Genomic DNA, 22,489 nt, shown 5'->3' with positions numbered 1-22,489 from the left:
GACAGAATCCACCACTTATTGGCGCAGGTGAAATTCAGTAGTATAAGATCACACATGCTCTTTTTGATACTTTTCAATAAAAATCTAACACCAAATGTAATGTGGATTCCATCTCTACTTTCACTAACTATGTGACTTTAAGCATGTCATCTAACCAATTTGGGTTTCCGTTTAATTATTGTCAAATGAGGTGATAGGATGTGATGACCTTTCTTGTGAAATATGGCTTTAATGCCATGATTTCACTGTCATTAATATACATAAGACCTTGATATTTCAAATATATATGGAATACTGACTTAAACAAAATATTTTTGGAAGAAATTATTGTGGACTGCACCTTTCATTTTTCAGTGTTACAACCTCTTCCTTTGTCTGATTCAGAAGAGTTTTGGTTATCTGTAGTTCATTTTCTGCAAGATTAATTCTTCTCCTTATGTCTTCTTCTAGCTTTTCTTTTGCAGTCAGTTCTTCCTGTAAAGTTTTATATATTTGTTGACAAGCCATTAAAGAATCCTCTTTCTCTTTAAGCAATCTGGTATGCCTAAAATGGAACAGGATTTAAAAAAAACACACACCAATACAAATTAGACACTGTATTTTTATGTTTATCAAAGATACATGAAAATCTCATTTGAAACTAAAGACTATAATTTTAACTTTAAAGAAAAACTTTAAAAATACTAAGAAAATGGATAGTTTTGTGATATTAAAACTTCCCCCACCTAGGCAGAGGCAAAATCAATGAACTTCAAGATATTATAAATGTGAATTAGGTATTATATATTTAAATAATACAATAAGAAAAGCTAAGTACATTTCAAATAAAATGTTAAAGTATGGTTTCAAATTCAATGACTAAAAATATTAATTTAGAAATTTGCAGTGTATACCGTGACTCAGAAATAATGGATTCAAACTTCAGTTTTCTAAGTTCTCTTTGACAGTCATCAGCTTCATTAGATTTATTCCTAAAATAATATAAAAGAAATTCAAATATTTTATTTCAACATAGTTCAAGTATATATGTTTTCCTTTTTTAAAAATATGTTTTTCCTGTATTACTTATCTTTATATTCTATTTGTGATTATACATGCATACCTCCTTGAAATTAAAAAATGCAAAGTTGAGGGGTTTTTCTCTGCCAAAAAATAACCTAATCTGTTAGTCCAACAATGTGCTTTTCTGTATCATTATTTTATTCATCCTTAGGAGAAATTTCTTAGCATCTTTATATTATCATTTCTTTAAAGAAATAAACTTTCAAGTCACTTCTATAATGGCTAAGTAGGCTCCTATCAGACTGATCTGCATATAAGTAAAAAGTCTAAACATTGGAGAACATTAAAAAAAGAAAAACTCTGTTAGAAGGCATTGGAAAGTGAACAAAAACAAGCAGATTCTGGAGGTAAGTTGACACTTGGAATGAGGTGACAGCATGGGGTCAGCTTTTTTGTTTGTTTGTTTTGTTTTTTGGTTTTTTATGATTTCAAACCTGAGGCTCCAGTCTGCCCCATGCAGGGAAACTAATGTTTCAGATAGAAAACAGTCTGGCCTAAAGAACTAGAGCACAGTGTTTGGGTCAACCATAGTTCTAAAAAGTGATGACTGACTCAAAATAGGAGAATCAAAGAGTGGGAATCCCAATACTGCATATAGACCCTACACACACATCTGGCTGAGCCCTGAACTATACATCCACAGGGCAGACTCCAAGGAGGCTAAAGATAAAAGAATTAAACAGAGATTTGAACTGTTGCCCTAGAGAGAGTTTACTGTCTGAGGCCAACCAAATTAACTATGTGCTTAAACAGCACCACCCTCACACCCACCAACAATAGTATTTGGAGAAATACAACAGAATCCGAATTTCCATAACATTTACAATGCCCAGAATATAATAAAAATTACCCAACACAAGAAAGAACAGAAAAGCATGACCTAGTCTCAAGAGAAATGACAGTTAATAGGGACTGCCTCTGAGATGACCCAGATACTGAAATTTCCAGACAAGGATTTTTCAAAGAGCAGTTATAATTCTGCTTAAAGACATAACAACAACAACAAAAAAATCCACTCTAATTAGTGAAAAGATGACAAATCTCAGCAGAAAAATAAACCATTAAAATGAACAAATGGAAATTTCAAAACTGAAATAAACATATGTCTTGATTTTATATATAATTGGGTTTTGTAACAAAACTCAAAAAGTTAATATATTAAGAAAGAGTAATATTCCAGTTTAAGATTGTATAGACTGCTTATTCGTAAGTCATTATCTGAAAGTATCTTCAAATAGCTTATAAACTATACAATGAACTATATGTTAGATTGTCAATGAGTTTGCCCTACTTGCAGCATGACTTTAATTTCCGATAAGTAATAATTTATTTGCATCATGAACATGAACAACAGTCATTTATTTTTAAAACCATTTTTATTGTAAAATACAATAAAATTGTAAGCTATAGAAAAATTGCTTAAAACAATTATATAATGAATTACTATAAGGAGAAAACTCTTGTAACTACCATCCAGGTAAAAACATAAAACCTGACCAGCTACCCTAGAAGCTTCATGTCCCCCCGCCCCAGTCACAGCCAACTCCCTCCTCCCTAAAATAACCATTTTCATGAATTTTATGATAATTACTTTAATTTTCTTTAGTGTTTTATTACCCAAGTTTTACCTCTGAACACTGTATTTTAGCTTAACTTTTTCTTTTGCAAAATATGTCTTTATAAAACATGTTACTTTCTTTTATTATCTGCTTTTTGTAAAATAGAGTAAGGTATCATGTTGACATACAATGAAGTACATGTATACTTTGATATGTCTGACATATATATAAACCCATGAAACCATCAGCAGAATCAAGCAGCACAAGAGCGTACTTAGAGCCTAGATCTTGGTCTCTAATGCCATTCCTATTCAAAGGAACCAAGAGTACTCAGAGAAATGGCTGATTTGAAGGCTAGGGCAGAGTAAGTGTATCTGAGATATCTCGTTATGTCAGAAGGTGAGGAAGTGCTTATAAAAGATGAGGAAACCAAGTTCCAATGTCATGGGAGGCAACTTGAAGAGGCTCCTACTGGCTAAGCCTAGATAATTTATATATCAAAACAATTCAGTACAGTAATCAATTATAAACCATTGAAAAAATAAGAGTTCATCAGTCCATACCAATAATAAATAAATAAATGAGAAGAAGTGAGGTTCTTGCTTAAAGTAGGATGCTGAGGGCTAATAAATGGGGAGGGAGGGCTGGAGTCAGAAAAATCATCATTTAGCAACCACTGCGGTACAGTTTAGATAAGGCAAAAATCATTAATGGATGCTATAACGAGGGATAAATTTTGATAAGGAGAGCATTTAAAGTGTATTTAAAGTGTCTCTTATAGACTGCTTACTAGTTGAAAAGGAACCAAAAAAACCCAGGAATGAGGGCGTGAAAAAAACTGAGCAATACCTTCACTAAGTGATCAAGATTAACATCCCCAAATGAAGGCAGGCAGATGGCCACACCCTGAGAAGGCCACATCCTCACTTATATGGTTTTCTGGCTAAGAGTACATGCCCTTAATTCAATCAACACTGGACCAATATAAAATGAAAATTTTTATTTAAAAAAGTTTGAGGGGTTCTGTATTCTTCAAAAAATGTCAATGTCATAAAAAAAGATAGACTGGAAATATTCCAGAATTAGGAGGTAAAAAGACTTGCCCAACAGGCTAACTCTACCTGTTCCTATACTAGAGGAGAAAATGCTATAAAGGCCAACTAACGAAATTAGAATACGGATGGTAGATTAAAATACTGTGTGTAAACTTACGACAGAGATTGCTGTGCTTATGTAAAGTATCACCATCCTGAGAAAAGGCTGGCTAAAGTATTTAAAGGTAAAGGGTCATGTTGCAGGTAACTTATCCTCAAATGAGTCAGGAAAGGAAAGTGTGTGTGTGTGTGTGTGTGTGTGTGTGTGTGTGTGTGTGTGTGGAGAGAGAAGGAGGGGGCCAGGGAAAGGATGAGGGAGAAAGCAAATGGGTTAAAATGTTAATCTGGGTAAAGGCTATTTGGGTGCTCTTTGTACTATCATTATGTTTACAACTTCTTGTAAGTTTTAAGTTATTTCTGAATAAAACAACAGAAAAAAGAATAAGGAAAAGATTGACAGACTATTAGAAAAGTGGGCAAATGTTATGCTCAGGTGAGTCACAAAAGAAAGAATTCAGAGTCAACTATGCAAGAGTACAATGTTTCATCAATAAAACTAGTTTTTGGGTTTTTTTTAAGTTATTATACCCTATACACTATTAGTTAGGAAGTGGAGAAATGGGTATTTACAAGCACTGGTGAGATTATAAATCAGTATAATCTTATTGGAAGGCAAGAGTCATTATGTATTTAAAATTATTTGATTCTAGCAAAAATTATCCAAAGGAAATACTTGTGTGTGAGTAGAAAGATTTATCTATATGAATTTCAAAGTACCTTACTTATAAAAGTGAAAAATTTAGAAATTCTAATAAACCAAAAGCTTAGTAAATAAGTTATGATTCATCTACAGATTGAAATACTATATAGCCATTTAATAGTTATCTATAAATGTATCATGTAATGACATGGAAGATGTCATTACATGATATATTTATCACTAAGTGAAAACATAAAAAAATATACATTACTTAGAAAAAGAAGACTTTAAGAAAAAGTTCTTAGAAAAAGGACTATAAGGATTTATCAAAATACAACTATGATGTTCTTTTTTGCATATTCCCGTATTTTCCGAGTTTTATATATTTGCTTTGAAATCAAACAAAAATGTTACTTTAAAAATTGCTTTGAGGGGCACCTGGATGGCTTAGTCGGTTAAGCATTGGGCTCTTGATTTCAGCTGGGGTCATAACCTCAGGGTCGTGAGACTGAGCCCTGCATCGGGCTCCACACTCAGTGTGCCTAAGATTCTCTCTCCCTCTCCCTCTACCCCTCACCCCCAACCCGCTTGCATGCTTTCTCTCTCTCCCTAAAAAAAAAAAATAATAATAATAATAATAAATAATAAAAATAAAGAATAAAAATAGAAAATGCTTTGAGCACAAGGTCGTGTATAGAATTGTTGAATCAATGTAACTAATGTAACACTGTAAATTAATTAACTGGAATTAAAAACTTTTAAAAATGCTTTGAGGTACAGTATCTCCACCATGACATTCACTCTATGTTCAGACTCATATACAACTTTTCAAATCCAGAGGCGGGGACAGTAGAACTTCAAAACTTTGAGTGGTTATTTTGCTAACTATATGGACAATTAATCTAGAGAGCCTACCGTCCCAAGGACTCCAGTCACCATGGTCAACTCCCACCACCACGCCAGTTAAGCCACTCTTTCTATGGTTCACCCTTCATGACCCGATTGGTATCTTCGCCTTCATTAGGATGGGGAGAGGAGGAACTGGAGGGAATAGAAAGAAAGCCTACAACTCTTTCAACATTTCCTTCCTTCCTTACTCTCAGCAAATGGTGTTAATCCTTTCTCTTCAACTGCTTGGAATAAGCCTTCAGAAAGGCCCCTGCTAACTAACATAAAGGAAATGAAGTGAAATAATTGGATATTTTTCTTGATTTGAAAGGCAAGTTTTGGGGCGCCTTGGTGGCTCAGTCGTTAAGTGTCTGCCTTCGGCTCTGGTCATGATCCCAGCGTCCTGGGATCCAGCCCCGCATCCGGCTCCCCACTCGGCAGGAAGCCTGCTTCTCCCTCTCCCACTCGCCCTGCTTATGTTCCCTCTCTCACTGCCTCTCTGTCAAATAAATAAATAAAATATTAAAAAAAAAAAAGGCAATTTTGGGGTGCCTGGGTGGCTCAGTTAGTTAAGCGTCTGCCTTCGGCTCAGGCCATGATCCCCGAGTCCTGGGATGGAGCCTCATGTCTGGCTCCCTGCTCAGCAGGGAGTCTGCTTCTCTCTCTGCCCCTTCCCCTGCTTGTGCTCTCCCTCCCTCTCTCTCTCTCAGATAAATAAAATCTTTAAAAAAAAGGGGGGGGGGCAAGTTTCCGTACCATTCCACTGCTTCATCTGAAATAACCATCTTCAAACTGTCTCCTTGATACCTCCACCTTGCTGTCCAAAAGGCATTCCAAATCTAATACATCAAAAGCATAGTTGTTTTATTTCCCTCACCCCATATCTATCTCTTTTATGATTTTCTCACTTTAATCAATGACATCAACACAATAATGATAAGGTAGCCTTTATTTCCTTCTTACGGTTGAGAAAATGGGACTAGAGAGATTAGTACCACACCCAAGGTGATAGAACTACTAAACACTAGTGCTGGAAGCAGTCTGGATCCGGAGTCGAGGCTCCTTGTCACCCTACTCCACTGCCTCTCAACTGTCTACCCTGATGGCTGAAAATCCCCAAATCCCATCTTTTATTCTTTCCTTTCCAATCCTCTTGCTCCCCAGTCACATCCACTCCACCAATAAATCCTGTCAGATTGAACTGACACATATTTCTCCCCATCGCCACACTACAGCCTTATACTCAACCAGTCACTGCTCACTTGCATGAACTCATGCCCTCCCACCTGGTCTCCCTGATGGCTCTTGTACTCCCATTCCAGTCCATTTTCCAGGTAGCTGCCATGCTGACCCTTTAAAACAAATCAGATCACTTCACTCTCTTGCCAAACATCCCTCTAATAGTTTCCCATTCCCCTCCACATAAATCCTCACTAGGCTCTGAACACACTGAGTTATTAATTTCTTGTTGCTGCTGTAACAAATTACCATTACCTTCGTGGTTTAAAACAACACAAACTTATTAGTTTACAGTTCTAAGGTAAGAAGTCCTAAAATCAAGATATCACAAGGGCTGTATTCCTTCTGGTGGTTCCAGGTGAAAATGTTTCCTTGCCTTTTCTAGCTTCTAGAGACTACTGGCATTTCTTGGCTTGTGCCCCCTTCTTCTATCTTCAAATCACAATATTCCAAACATTGCTTCCACCTTCACAACTACTTCTGTGACTCTGACCCTCTTGTTTTCCTCTTATATGTATCTCTGCAACTACATCAGGCCTGCCTGAATAATCCAGGATAATCTCCCTCTCTCAAAATCCTTAATCACATGTGTAAAGTTCCTTTTGTCACATAGAGTAATATACTCACAGATTCCAGGTTAGGATTAGGATATGAAAATCTTTGGGTAATGCTCTTCTGTCCACTACAACTGGCCTTCCTTGTGTCTTGAACTTGGTCATCAAGTTCAACTGGCCTTCCTCATGTCATAACTTTTCAAAGCATCATGAATGCTCTACCATGTTAGCAAGCATTACCGGCTACCTTCTAGCCATGCACTACAGCTTTCTTCCCGGCCATGAGAGCCGCATTATCATCTGCTTTCAGAATAAATCCTGCTTGGTCTAAACTAATTGTGGTAATCTTGTTCCCCTTTTGCCAGTGATACATTTAGGAGAGGGCATGTAAAGGATTCCAGCCAGAGATGTAAAGAGAGGGATGTCTGATGGCTTCTGGGACATTTTTTTCTTCATTTCTAAGGAGACACCAGAAAAACAGGCCCTTCCTGTCTCTGGGATGGTTCCGTTTGGATGTGGTACCATCTCTTAATCACAAGGGACTTGGTAGTTCTTTCATAACTCAGTTTTCTAAAAATGGATAGTCAGCCCATTTTCTAATTTTAAGAAGTTCTTATAAAGGGCAGGAAGCACCAGTTTTATAAACTGAAACAAAAGCATCAGTGTACCTGCAATTGTATAGTGATTTCCTCCATTAATGACATTTCTCCAATCTATTCTGACTCTTGTCATTTTTCAACATTTACATTATAAATAATGTTAAAAATATAATTAATAAAAAAATACCACAAAGCACGTTAATATTAAATGGGAATGTTCCTTGTATATATAGAAAATTCTGTGTCAATTTATCAAGTGAAAATCAATTCATGTCACAACCAATGAGCTTTACTCCTTTTCCTCAGTATGCTTATTTCTGTGGTTAGCCTCTCTCCTAACTTGCCAAGACTCCACTCCATATGCTAAGTCTTGGTGGGTCCACAAATTCCCTTTTAGTTTAGTCAGGTACTAGCTCTACTCCTCTATTTCAGGAATGTGCCTTTGTCACTTATTGAGATATAAGAAGCCAAAGTCACACAACAGCCATGGCCTGATTAGGTTGCCCTCCACATGAGACGTCCATATGGCCAAAGCCCTCCCTAATGGTACTAGAGGGTGGGCAACAATGGTTTTTTCTAGGGTGGGGGGCAATCATCATCTTGCTTCTGTCTTTCATGCTTGTTCTCATCCAGAAAGTCACTTCCTGGGCCCAGTGAGTCATCCAAGAACCCCCTGTCCACTCATTCCTTCAACCTCAGCCATCATACACAGATGGCTGAATTATTGTATTTACTGTACTATAAACCACAGTCTTTTGTTTTACAAAGACAAATTATTTTGCTACAAATAATTCAAGTATACGTTAATTTGGTAGGGAATATCTGGGATTTGTTCTTCCTTGTGCTGTTAAGAATTTTATTAAGCACGTTGTTCTTAGGAGTAGTCCATAGTCAACACAACATTTGGTTGCTAAGCATTCTAAATATTTATATTTCTTATGAGGTTCATTCTTCCAAAATATAGGAACTGAAAACCAGAGCTACCAGATAACATACCACAAAGTAAAAATATATATATATATTTTTTTTTCAAAGATTACACAAATTCTATTTTAGTGTTATAATTATAGATGTATGATATTTATACCATAAAGTAATTTTTGAAACTTCTGAAGGAAATTCATTTCTAAAAGCAGTAGTGCTCTGGATATTTTATAAGGGCATTTTCTTATCATTTGTTTTCTAATATTTTCTTTCTCACTTATATGAAGTGTAAGTACTCCAACGTTCTGAAGATACTCAAAGATACTTCTTCAAAGATACTCTCTTTCTGAACTTAAAATTGATAATTTTAAGAAACAACTTTAAAGTTGTCTCTTCTGGATGGATAATAAAGAGACACATTAAGAGACAAACAATCAGAATATTTCACATTAAGTTACACTTGAACAACCAGGGAAAGCTTTAATACATGAATAGGTTCAGTTTCTTACTGAATGAAAGAAACATTTCATGTATTTAAAAATATTTAGAGGTCCTTTAATATACAATACAGGCCAGAAAAGTGCCTGAGAAAAGCAGACCACACTCACACAACTAAATCACTGCCAAAAGAATCACAGAGAACAGATGGTAGGGGTGGGGGAGAGCTTTCTAAAATCTTACAGGTTGTTCCATGTTTACCATCTTACATGAGCTTTTCTTTATAGTTGTCAATCTTGGTCACTGCCTTCTGAAGGTTTAGCCCAACTGCCTCTACTTGACACTGTAAATCTGAAATGACATAATGTGTTCATCTGATTAGTACATTCGAAATGTCCAGATAGTTTCAGAGTGTAAACCATATTCTTTTAGAATTGCCACTCAGTTCCTGCAGCATACTACAGCTGTTTACTCCACTTTACTCCTCTGCAGCTCATCTCTTCAGAAACCCCACAGAATTAATGGTTTTTGACGGATCCAATTTATTGGCCTCTTCTGCCTCCAACATCTTGCTAATTTTCAAACAGCTAATAGGCTAAATTTTACTAATGTTTTTAAAGGAAATTTATGTAGCTGACACATATATGAATTTCTGACCATGTGGCTCACCTCTGAAACACTTGACTGCCTGAGCTCGCTCTTGTGACCTAGAACTGAGAAGTATCACTGAGGCCTCCTGGTAGAACTGAAATAGACAAACCAAGTACATGGCTCCCAGTAAAGAATTTGTTAACTCTGTGTACCAGCTAATAGGAATTTTAATGACTTCCAAAGCCAAGAAAATACAAGCAGGAAATTGGCTTCCATAGTCTGGGAAATTCAAGCAGTGTTTGAGAAAGATTATTCAAGCAGCCATGTCTACTATGTGTGTGGATGCAGAACTGAAACTAAAGCAGAGAAAACAAATGGCTTGAATGAAGTGGGTCCTGCCATTTGCCTGTGTGTGGGGACTATGATCTGAACCCCCACTGTAATGACAGCCTTTGTTGGCACTTTTTTTTGAGAGAAAGGTAGAAAACAAACTTACACAGATGGACTAACTGGTTTCTATGGAGAAAATAATTTAACACACTGGAACTATAAAATTTCTATGTTACATTTGCCCAGATATGTTTTAATAACATACTTTTTAATAGTAAACTTTAAAATCTTTACGCATCCATACAAATACATAAAACATTTCTATATATATCGACAATCTGCCTTCTTAGCTTTGTTTTATGAAGAAGAGCCAGTTCCTTTAAATTAGAAAACAAAACAAGACAAAAATCAGAAAACAAATTCACTCTAAACGCATGTCTTAATTAGAATTTGCCAGACATTAATATAAATCTTCATGTTTATCCAGTACTTACACATACATTATTTAATTTTATCCCTCAAACTTCTAGATAGGTGCAAATAGCCCCATTTTTCAGATGAAGAAAAAAAAATGCAGATCCTCTCCAATTCTCTTGCCTGGTATCTTACAATATGCTTTTTATCTTTATTTATTTTTATGCTTTTTGAGAGAGGGGGAGGGAGAGAGAGAGAGAATCTTAAGCAGTCTCCCTGAATAATGCGGAGCCCAAAGTGGGACTCGATCTCACGACCCTGAGATCATGACCTGAGCAGAAATCAAGAGTTCCTTGCCACCCAGACACCCCTTTCCTAATATCTTACAAGGCATTAATGCATTAGCCAACAGTTAAACTGGCTGAAGGTTTTTAACTCAGCTGAAGGGATCAATTTGAGAGAAAGGCCCCTCAAAGTAAAAGTCAATAAGGATTTAACTGACAGATAATATTTGTAGGGTACATTTTTCCCAGTTATCGAGTGGCATCATTATATGAGGGAAAAGATAACATACATATAATTCATTTTTGAGTACAACCTTCTGAAACAAAGCAATCTTTTACAAATGTTGCACAATGGATTTCTTTGTCATTGAGTTCATATGGACTTGCAGAGGGGTTCCATTCACACAGGCACAGCCAAAAGATTTCAACCCATCCTCTGAAGAATAAGGAAGGCAGGAGGTTAGTGTTTGTCAATGGTGCACTCTGTGGCACTATGCAAAATGCTTTCTCCTGTATCATTTCATTTATAGTCACAACTACCATGAAAAACAGATACATATTTTTACTAGTGAAGTCTCTAAGGATCTGAGTAATTAACTAACTTATCAAATGTGACATAGCTAGTTAGAAGTGCTCTCATGATTCAAACTCAGACAGGACTCATCCCAAAGTCCTGATCTTTCTAACTCTCCTACATGGGCTCTCAAAATATAAAAGCTACAAGGGGATATGATATTTGTCCATGATAGCATGGTTAATGTAGCTATAGATCTGTTTTACATATCTAAGAATCTTTAAAGAGGTATACTTAAGATGAATGAAAAGCATTTTACATAAAATATGTAGTAAATTAGCAGAATATCTAACTTCAAGAGATGGTTTAGATTTAATTTTTGAAAGTTTAAAAATTAATATATTATAATTAATGAAAGATATTAAGACAACTATGGTATCATTGTGACCAACTTTATGAGACTGACTTCAGAGAGAATAATTATGCCTTCTTATTAATGTCCCTTGGTGCTTTTGTCAAAACATAATCTTAAACTAGATGAAGCATGGGTCTAAACCCATGTAATAAATTTCATGTTATCACTTCTACATACAGCTATTGTTAAGAGGAAAGAACTGATTATCTTGAAAACAAATTCCAAATAATTGGTACTTGATATGTGAATTTTATGCAATTAATTCTCAATTACCTGATCATTACAACAGTAGATAGTAAAAATGGCAGCTAATTAAAACCCGATTTTTATAGCATTGGAAAGTTTTTTTTTTTTTTTTTTTTTTTTTTTGCGAGAGAGAGAGAGAGCACATGAGAGAGCACAAGAGAGCTCGGGGTGAGGGGTAGAGGGCGAGGGAAAGAGAATCTCAAGCAGACTCCACGCGTGGAGCCTGATGTGGGGCTCTATATCACAACCCTGAGATCATGACCTGAGCCGAAATCAGGAGTCGGAGGCTTCACCAACTGAGCCATCCAGGCACCCTGCTTTGGAAAGTATTCTTTTTTTTTTTTTTTTAAAGATTTTATTTATTTATTTGACAGAGATAGAGACAGCCAGTGAGAGAGGGAACACAAGCAGGGGAAGTGGGATAGGAAGAAGCAGGCTCCCAGCGGAGGAGCCTGATGTGGGGCTCAATCCCATAACGCCGGGATCACGCCCTGAGCAGAAGGCAGATGCTTAACCGCTATGCCACCCAGGTGCCCCTGGAAAGTATTCTTAAGCTCACGTTTGAATATATTGTACATCATAGTTCCAGAATTTACTAGGTTTAAAGGAAAATAAACTACATAATCACAACCCACTCAAGAAAGGAAAAGCTACTATACTTTCTGGTATTAGTCTCTCTGCATACCCACCCAAATTCCCTTTCTCCCTGGTTCAAGCTAAGTATACATAGCTTAGTCTAATTCACAGTGCCCAGCGAGTGAAGAAGCCACTTTCTTCAGAAACTTTACTATGTATTACAGCAGCTCTGGGTCAAAATAAGGAAAGGAAATAAATGTTTTACGCCACAACACAGAAACCACTGAAGGTTGCCATATGAAGTAAATAGAAACAGAAAATACAAGTAATGTCAACAAAGAAATCACTTTATATAAACAGAGAAGACACCACAGAGAATTGAGGGGGAAAAAAAGATAAATTATGAATAATCCATAATGTAAACTGACCAGCAGTGTATAATTAAGAGTTAATATATTTTCATGGCTGTTTCTTTTTTGTTGTTGTTTTTACTTTCGGTTACATTTTCTCTAATAAAGAAGTGCTAAGAATTATTTTAAAAATACACAGAACTTATCTTTACTGTTCTGAATGAGGAGTAAGCATACTATTAGTTTATTATTGGTTCTAGCAGATTAGCAGGGTCGTTTTGTTTCTGGAAGCAGAGTGCCCAGTTTCTGTCCTTAATAAAGGAGCACAGCTAGGATAAGCACCAGAGAGATTAAGCCACCTGCACAAGACAGCTCCTTCAGTTCCTGAGGCAAGGAGTTCCTAAATAAGTGTATTGTTCTGTGCAGTCCTTCTCTATAGTTAAATAAATTCAACTTCAATTTTCTGTCATTCAGCATGACATTGGATTATGAGGCAAAAGGCCCTAACTGCCTACAAAAAGAAAGGAAGCATTGGCTTTAAACACCATGCAGATGTAAGGCGGAACCCATGGAAACAATCCAAAATTTACAACAGCAAATTCTATTATGATGTGACTGCGTTCTTTACAGATATTAAATAAGAAGCAAATGATTTTAAATGAACAAGACAAAAAAGAGCTCTTAGTCTCTCTTCATATGAAGCCAGCTGCTTGCTGGATAGCATTACACAGGCATCAGATTTGGGGTAATTAGTCATTTAAGAGAATGCTGTTGTTCCAAAAGGTTTGTAGAAACTACAAATACAAAAGGTATTCATAGTTAGCTATTTTATAGAAGGATATAAAACACTACAGTCACTTGGAGAGTATAATTAGTATAACGTTTGAGAAAACAATAAGTAGAACCTTTATAGTGGAAAGATATTTCAAACTTAAAGCTTTCTGGATAAAAAAAAAATCTGGTTCAAAGTGGAGGAAACTGAGCGTAGGTTCAAGAAGCAGAATGAAAGAATAAGCAAGCAGAATTGGCCTCCCGAGATCCCAGTCATGGGATTTTTTTTTTTTAATGAGAAATTCAAGGCTGTATACTTTTTCAAATGGTAGAGATGATTGAGGAAGAGGAAACACAGAAGTTCACCGTTCTTAACACGCTCCTGTGACAGGGTAACATAGTGTAGTGCATGATCTCTGAAGCCAGACTGCCTGTTTTCAAATCCTGGCTCTACTTCTAGGAGCTCTGTGACTTTAGGTGCTTTCGTTTCCTTATCTATGAAATGGTGACCACAGCATAGGATTGAGAATTAAGGGACTTAATACATGTAAAGAGAACAGTGGCAGGCGCATAGTGAGTACTCCCTGCTAGCTCTTATCACTGGTGGCACTGGGAGGCCACCTGGCTCCCACGCTCACTTCCTCTCCGAATCTCATCACTTTTTGGTCTTGAGGACCTTGTTCTTGCAGTTGGGCCAGGCGTCACCAGTGGTTATCCTTGCATGGGCAAGGGTAAAAATGAAGGGTTTAATGGCGTATTTTTCTTTAAAAATATACAGAGTAACAATGGCCATGTTAAAACTTGTTAAATATGGGTGATGGATTCACCCACATTTGTTATGTTATTCTCTGTATTTTCTGTGTTTGACATATTTTATGAAATATTATTTAGGGAGGGGTCTTGCTTGCACAGTCAAGGATGATTGCATGCTCTGTACTAAGGAGTCTAATCAACTCAGTTCTGTGTGTTCAAGGAACAAAAGAAAACAAAGGTTAGAGAACTTGATGTGAAAGTGGGGGATGAGTTTGAAACTTACTTTACTATTCTAGTCCTATAGTGATGGAACCTAGTTGCTTGCAACTTTGTGTCACCACAAATAATCCTGTGACAAAAGCTTTTTACTCATCTTCTTGTGTACCTATAGGGGAGTTTTTCTGCAGCATGTCCCCAGAACAAACTTATGAGGTCATAGGCATACACACACTTAACTAATACCAAATGGTTCCCAGGATGGAGGTACTAGTGTCCCTTTCCACCTCACTAAATGAAGGCCCCTGCTTTCCTTATACTTAGCAGAAAGAGTTATTTATCTTTTTTTTTTTTTTTTTTTTTTTTTTGCCAGTTCATATGGTGCAAAGTAGTGTCTCATTGCAGGTTTAATCTGCAGTTCTCTGCTTACTATTGAAGCTGATGATCTCATTTTAAACACTTCTTAGTCATTCCTGTCTTTCTTTTCATGATTTGCCTTTTTCCCCCAGTCTCTTTTCTATCTACTTCCATTGAGCTTTCGTTTTCACTCTTTCACAGAAATAGCTTTTTTTCCTTTTTAAACATTTTATTTAAATTCTAGTTAGTTAATATATAGCGTATTACTAGTTTCAGGGGTAGAATTTAGTGATTCATCAGTTGCATATAACACCCAGTGCTCATTACATCACATGCCCTTCTTAATGCCCATCACGCAGTTACCCCATTCCCCCACGAACCTCAGTTTGTTTCCTATGGTTAAGAGTCTCTTAAGGTTTGCCTCCCTCTTTGTATTTAATCATACTTTATTTTTCCTTCCCTTCCCATTTAGAATACTCTAAATGTTGGGAAGCACTAGGATTCAGTTTGTAGCCCTTTTCTCTACCTGCATTTTCTCTCTAGTGGATCTCATCTAGTCTCATGGCTTTGAATAGCATTTATATAAAAGTGTCTTCCATCTTCATCATCACAACTAATAAGTGCTGAGTACTTACTCTACCAGGCACTATGTTCTACATGCATTACACTAATTTAATCTTCACAATATAAACTCATTAGAATGTAAGTTCCATGAGAGCAGAAACCTTATCTGTTATAGTGTTTGAAACATGGAAGATGTTAAAAAAAATAATTGTTGAATGAATAAATGAAATGTTGTAGAGAGGAGAAATAAGAATGCCTGCAAATATATGCTTAAATTTATGTATCTAAGGTTAAAAGGCATGGAACAGAAAGAGCTGTGTGGTTTTCATTGGTAATATCTAATATGTATCTTGGCATTAAAATGCAAACTTTCTTATAAATAGGTCATTTTACTTAAATAGACACTCATTGAGTATCTACTCTGTCATAGGTAGGGTCCATGCAAACTGGATTCAGTCTACAAATACCAGTAAGATATATTCCCTTGTCATTAGAGAAATTATAATCAAGTGCCTCATTTTGCCTTCAAGATGATGAATTATGTTTTAGATAACAAATCAATAACGTCTTTAAATCTAAACCTGTTTTATTTTTCCAATATTTTAAATGACTTTATTTAGTTAGATGGTTAATTACATGGCTGAAATTGTGGCATTTTGATCAGATATAACTGACGTGAATGAACACAATCAGTATATTTCACTTAGAGGATATTTATATGTATATATTATTACACCATAGTTTGATGAGCTTAGACTTTTACAAAAGTTAATGTCTCACTTAAATTTTTTTAAATGAGCATTAACAGAGGAAACCTTTGCAGATGTAAGAATATATACCAATAATAGAAGAAAGTTCTATAATGAGTATTCAACTATATCAATTGCAAATTAACATATTTTAACTTTAGCAAACATTTTACAAAGCTCAGATGGTGATATAGCCACTCAGAAAATTCATTTCATTTTAGGGTTTATATTTCAAAGGTTTGATTCACATCTATTTTGAAACAAGTATACTCGAAGTACATTAACATTTTCTGCATAATGCCAGAAAGGACTGAAATAACATTTGGAGATTTTAATACATCAGATGCTAGAACAGGTGTGGATATACAGCTAAAAAGTTGCAATTCAGTCCAGATGTAGTTATATTAAAACCAGAAAATTATTTAGCTAGGTGTGTGTGGACAGGAGAGAGTAGGGATAAGTATTAAATCATGCTAAGGAGATAATCAGATATTTAAAATTTGGAAACGATTTACATTCTAATATTAAGAATCAAAAATTTACTTCAGAATGCAAAAAAAAAATGCTTCTAAACCTTCACTGTAGTTTATTCTGAACATTAAACCAATGCAATATAACATGAAAATAACTCTAACTTATGGGGGGGGCTTATGAAATATTACAAATCATGGATGGATAAGATAGGAAGAACCTTAAATTCTAATGTTTTTACCTTGATTAAATCTACTCTCTCTCAACTGGCAAATGAAGATAGATAATACATCATCTATATCATAGTAATAATCTTGATGGATTCAGAAACTTCTGAATACTTTAGGACAGTACTCTGTTTTCTGACAAATTTGTACATATAAATAAATTCACAAACCATACATATATCTTGTAACAGGATTTTTCAAGACTGGAAAATACTAGTAATGGATATGGACAGGGACCTACCATGAACAGAGTATTAGCTAAAAATATTTATGGGATAAAAAGATTTAGGGTTAATAATAAAGGAAATGAATATAGAAAGATAGGGAAGTTTAGATCTAAAAATATTTAAGACATTTTCAAATACAGTCACATAACTATATAAACATCAGTTTCCTTCATGAATCGGTGTGTTTTACAATCAGAATGCTTACAGAGATTTCTGTCTGCAGGACAATTTTATGCAAAACTGTGAAGGAGCTGAAGCACATCGTCAGCCACACAGAGCTCTGATTCTTCTTGCTACAGCATTTCCCCTTGTTGTGCTGGGATGGCAGTAGTACAGGTAAAGGGCAAGAATTTCTTCAAAAGATTGCTTTCATATTTTGTGCTAATTGCATTAAAAAATTCTACCAATTACATAATTTAAAAGTGTCAAATCAAAAAACAAAAACAGTTTATAATTTGAAGATGAAAGAGATCATAAGGCAACACTCACAGATATGTAAAAAGGCTTAGTATGAGGATATGTATCACAATATTGTTTTAACAGAAAAAAAGTGAAAACAACTGTCCAAAACTAGGATACAACTAAATAAATTATGATTCACCCTAAATCAAAATACACTAATACTTTTGACGTGGAAAATCTTCATAAAAAAGGAAATGGGGTATTAGAGATTATAAAACTCCATTATTCCATTCTTATAAAAATATATATTCAAAACAGAGAGTCTAGGAGGATATGCAACAAATGTTTAGAACTCTCTGTGAATGTTGAGATTTCCTAATCAATAGTGAACATGGCTTATTTCGGTGACAGAAAACAAAAGAATCATATTAAAGTAGCCTAAAGCATACGCATACCCATCTCATAACCCATCACATAACCCAACAGGAGTTCCCATAACCTGTCATCGGGTGTCTATTGTCCTCCAGACCTCTTCTGCTTTCCTCTTGTGCTTATCATCAGTACCGGAAGTGATCTGGCACAGTAGCTCTCCTGAAGTATAAATTAATGATAACAATATATATGTTTTAATGCTCCCAGGTGGTGGAATTTAAGGGTTAAGAGCCCAAGTTTTGGCAGCACAGTTCTAGAGTTAGGTTCCAATTCTGCTCATTAGTAACTATGTGGCTTTGGACAAATGACTTAATTCCTCTAAACCTTGGTAATCTCATCTGTAAACTGGAGATAAGAAAAGTGATTAATCTAGGAGGGCAGGAGGGTAATGATAAATGAGTGCACTGTGACTATATCATGCTTGGGATGTGGTTAGCAATTCGTGAATGTTAGCTATTATTTAGACTGTCGTAATTTCAAAAGCTACCTGAAATCATAGGAATGATTTTTGCTTCTTAATGATGTAAGGATAGTATTAGTGATTAGCAAGTAGGACAGGGATGCTGGTAACAGATGAGACATTGGACACTGGGCATGTGGGGGGGTCATTTTTTTCTCATTCAGGCAGGGTAGCTATTACTCATGCTATTGGCCCAGAAGGTGGATAATCTGTAAATGTCTACGAGCAGCAGGTGTGTTTTGTGCCTGGGTTAGTCCGTGAGTGAAAGAGTGACTAGTATTGTTAAAGCTAACCAAGGCTGACTAGAATATAAATTAGTGGAGGCAAATGGACCTTTGGGCAAACAGGAATTAAAATTTATAGTTTTCCTTTATTATTAAAGGAGTACTTTTTAAATTCTAATACGTTATCCCAAATATAATAATTTGGTTTGCTATCAGACCAGGAAAACCAATTTAAAATGTAGTTTAATATTCTATATTTGTATAGTTCTTTCGGGGTTCCTACGTTTTGTTAATTCTCTTAATGCTCTAAGAATGTTAGAAACACTATCATATTTCCATTTCACGGATTAAGTAATTGAGTCAAAGAAATTAATAACATGCCCAAAGGCCTGTAAAAGGCATAAACAGAGCCAGAAAGCAGAAGTATTTGACTGCTGGATCACTATTTTTTCAACTGAACCACATTGCTCATTGTGATTATTTTTCACTTTAATAGAGAAGCTACTAATTAAGAAATATAGTACTTACATATGCTACAACATGGATGAAACTCAAAGATATTATGCTAAGTCAAAGATGTCAGATAGGAAAGATTACATATTGTATGGTTCTATTTATGAAATGTCCAGAACAGGTAAATCTATGGAGACAGAAAGTAAATTAATGATTGATGGGGGAAGCGCAGAAAGGTAAGACCGTGGCATTTCTTTCTGGGGAGACAGAAATGCTCTAGATTTTGGTGGTGGTCATATGCTTTTATAAATATCTTGAAAACCATTAAGATGCACACCTAAAATGAGTGAATTTTATGGTATTTAAATTATCTCTTGATAAGGTATTTTTTAAAAATGCACTGAAAATGTTAAAATATATGCAAAATAATTTTATTAAAATATTTGTGTGTTACTTATTACACCAAAAAGCTTACTGAAAAAAATTTAAGTTTTTTCACTTGGAATAAATTTGAAATTTGGTCAAATATATTTTAGGAAAGACATTAATGCTGAAATGATTTATCTGAACTCCATCTTCCAATATTTGTGACTATTGACAAAAAGTAAAGGACTCTTTATTCTGCCGGGTAAAAGGAAAATCATTTAAGTGGACTGATTTGTGGGTCACAATGACCTCTGAGAGGAATATTATCAATTTAGATAAACTGTGCATTTTGGAGTAATATTAGTGTAAGCTAAACACAAAATTACAAAACTTATGTTAATAAATCTTTTAAAAGAATCAAGAATTTAGTCATCAAAATTTTATATGTTTACTTTCCTGTGAAACAGATTAAATTTTGGCATTAAGAATTAGGCTGCTATTGGGGCGCCTGGGTGGCACAGCGGTTAAGCATCTGCCTTCGGCTCAGGGCGTGATCCCAGCGTTATGGGATCGAGCCCCACATCAGGCTCCTCCGCTGTGAGCCTGCTTCTTCCTCTCCCACTCCCCCTGCTTGTGTTCCCTCTCTCGCTGGCTGTCTCTATCTCTGTCGAATAAATAAATAAAATCTTAAAAAAAAAAAAAAAAAAGAATTAGGCTGCTATTAATAGCTTATTATTTACTCTTAGACCACTATTAAACTATATGGACCAGAGTTATCACTTGAATTTAAATTTTTGAGTGTCTATATTTTAAAAGATAAATAAAAGGAAGTGTGGAAAAAACAAGGTTAAAAATTTTTATGTAGAAAAATAATGACATAAAAACTAAACTTGAATCAAAGTTGAAATTATTTAATGGTGATTTAAAAGAAAAAAATCAAAATGTAAAAACATTTATTTAACTTTGGAAACAAGCAAAGAGCATCAGAGTTAGAATCAGATTACAGCACATTATAGCCCAGAGGGTCCTCCAAGGCCTTAGTACAACCCATCCATTGCCTAGACGTGGACACACACTCATCAGGGAGAAATGGCATGTCAGAGTCACCTGGCTAATGTATGGACAGTCATCATCCTCTGATTCTTGGCCTAACCTGCTTTCATTTAACACCACATTAGTAGGAATTTTGGTGGGGGAGGGGGTAGGTGGACAGACATAACAAAGAGATAGTTATGTGGTTTAAAATGGAAAGAGATAAGTTTATTCTGAAGGTGAATTCTAAAAGTAAGAGAATTGGGAATATAAAATATTAGAATGATTTTTAAAATGTATTTTTAAGGGAACACAATAACGGTATAGTAATGAGCATAAATCTAAAATTGCAAGTATAAAGAAATATATTTCTCCAAACTCCCTTTACTAGGCCCTCATTATTCTGATATCAACTAAACAAGGACACTATAAGAAGAGAAACTTATAGACCAAAATCCCTGATGAACAGAGATGCAAAAATCCTCAATAAAATACCGGCAAACCAAATTCAATAATACATTAAAAAAGATCACACACCCTAATCAAGTGGGATTTAGTCCAAGGATGCAAGGATGGTTCAATATCCACAAATAAATCAGTATGGTACACCACATTAACAAAATGAAGGATAAAAATAATATGATCATCTAAACAGATACAGAAACAGCATTTGACAAATTCAACATCTATTTATGATAAAAATTCTCAATAAAGCAGGTATAGAGGAAAAGTACCTCAACATGGTAAAGACATAAATGACAAGCGACAGCTAACATCACCCTCAATGATGAAACACTGAAAGCTTTTTTTCTAAGATAAAGGAACAAGACAAGGATGCCTACTACTGCTACTTTATCCAACATAGTATTAGAAATCCTGACCACAGCAATTAGGCAAGAAAGAGCAATAGGCATCCAAATTAAAAAGGAAGTAAAACTGGCATTATATGCAGATGACATACTACTATATATAATGGACACCCTAAAGACTAAACCAAAAACTTTTAGAATTAATAAATGTTACAGGATACAAAGTCAATAAGCAATAATCTGTTGTGTTTCTCACTAATAACAAACTACAAGAAAGAGGAATTAGGAAGACAATCTGATTTGCAATGGCATCAAAAAGAATAAAATATCTAGGAATAAATTTAACCAAGGAGGTAAAAGGCCTGTACACTGAAAACTCTCAGACATTAATGGAAGAAACGGAAGGAGACACAAATAAATGAAAAGATATTCTGTGTTCATGGATTGGAAGAATTAATATTGTTAAAATGCCCATACTACCCCCAAAAAACTGTATCAGTGCAATACCTGTTTAAATTCCAGTGACATTCTTCACAGAAATAGAATAATCCTAAAATTTGTATGGAACCACAAAAGATTCTGAATAGCTAAAGCAATCTTGAGAAAGAACAGCAAAGTTGGATGCATCATGCCCTATAATATCAAACTTTCTTATAAAGCTATGGTAATCAAAATAGTATTGTATTGGCATAAAGACAAACATATAGATCAATGGAACAGAATTGAGAGCACAGAAATAAACCCACACATTTATGGTCAATTAATTTACAACAAAAGAGCCAAGAATATATGGTAGGGAAAGGACCATCTCTTCAATAAGTGGTGCTAGGCAGACTGGATAGCTACAGGCAAAAGAATCTTACACCACCTTATACACAAAAATTAATCAAAATGGATTAAACACTTGATATAAGACCTGCAACCATAACACTCCAAGAAGAAAACATGAGTGGTAACCTCCTTGATTTCAGTTTTGGCAATGACATTTTGGATCTGACACCCAAACCAAAGACAATGAAAGCACAAAATCAACAAGTGAGACCACATCAAACTAAAAAGCTTCAGCACAGCAAAGGAAACCATCAACAAAATTTAAAGGCAACGCACTGAATGAGAGAAAATATTTGCAAATTCTGTATCTGATAAGAGATTAATATCCAAAATACATAAAGAACTCATACAACTTAATAGCCATAAAA

General features: G+C 35.2%; 1 protein-coding gene across 2 annotated transcripts in view; it reads right to left on the bottom strand.

Annotated features, from left to right (window-relative positions):
• The window catches only part of LEKR1 (leucine, glutamate and lysine rich 1), a 171,444-nt gene that overhangs the window by 52,476 nt on the left and 96,479 nt on the right, over window positions 1-22,489 (bottom strand). For both annotated transcript variants that reach the window (XM_087870309.1, XM_045811980.2), the window contains 3 exons: window positions 9,327-9,408; window positions 894-971; window positions 341-544 (listed from right to left, as the gene is read on the bottom strand). In XM_087870309.1, the coding sequence (XP_087726435.1) occupies window positions 341-544; window positions 894-971; window positions 9,327-9,408 (364 nt within the window). The remainder of the gene's footprint in view (window positions 1-340; window positions 545-893; window positions 972-9,326; window positions 9,409-22,489) is intronic.

Source organism: Ursus americanus, chromosome 20 (assembly GCF_024610735.1).
Source record: "Ursus americanus isolate L20-20 chromosome 20, mUrsAme1.1.p, whole genome shotgun sequence".
In the NCBI taxonomy this organism is placed as follows: domain Eukaryota; kingdom Metazoa; phylum Chordata; class Mammalia; order Carnivora; family Ursidae; genus Ursus; species Ursus americanus.
The sequence above is the reverse complement of the archived record's forward strand: the minus strand, read 5'-3'. Positions and strand labels throughout refer to the sequence as shown.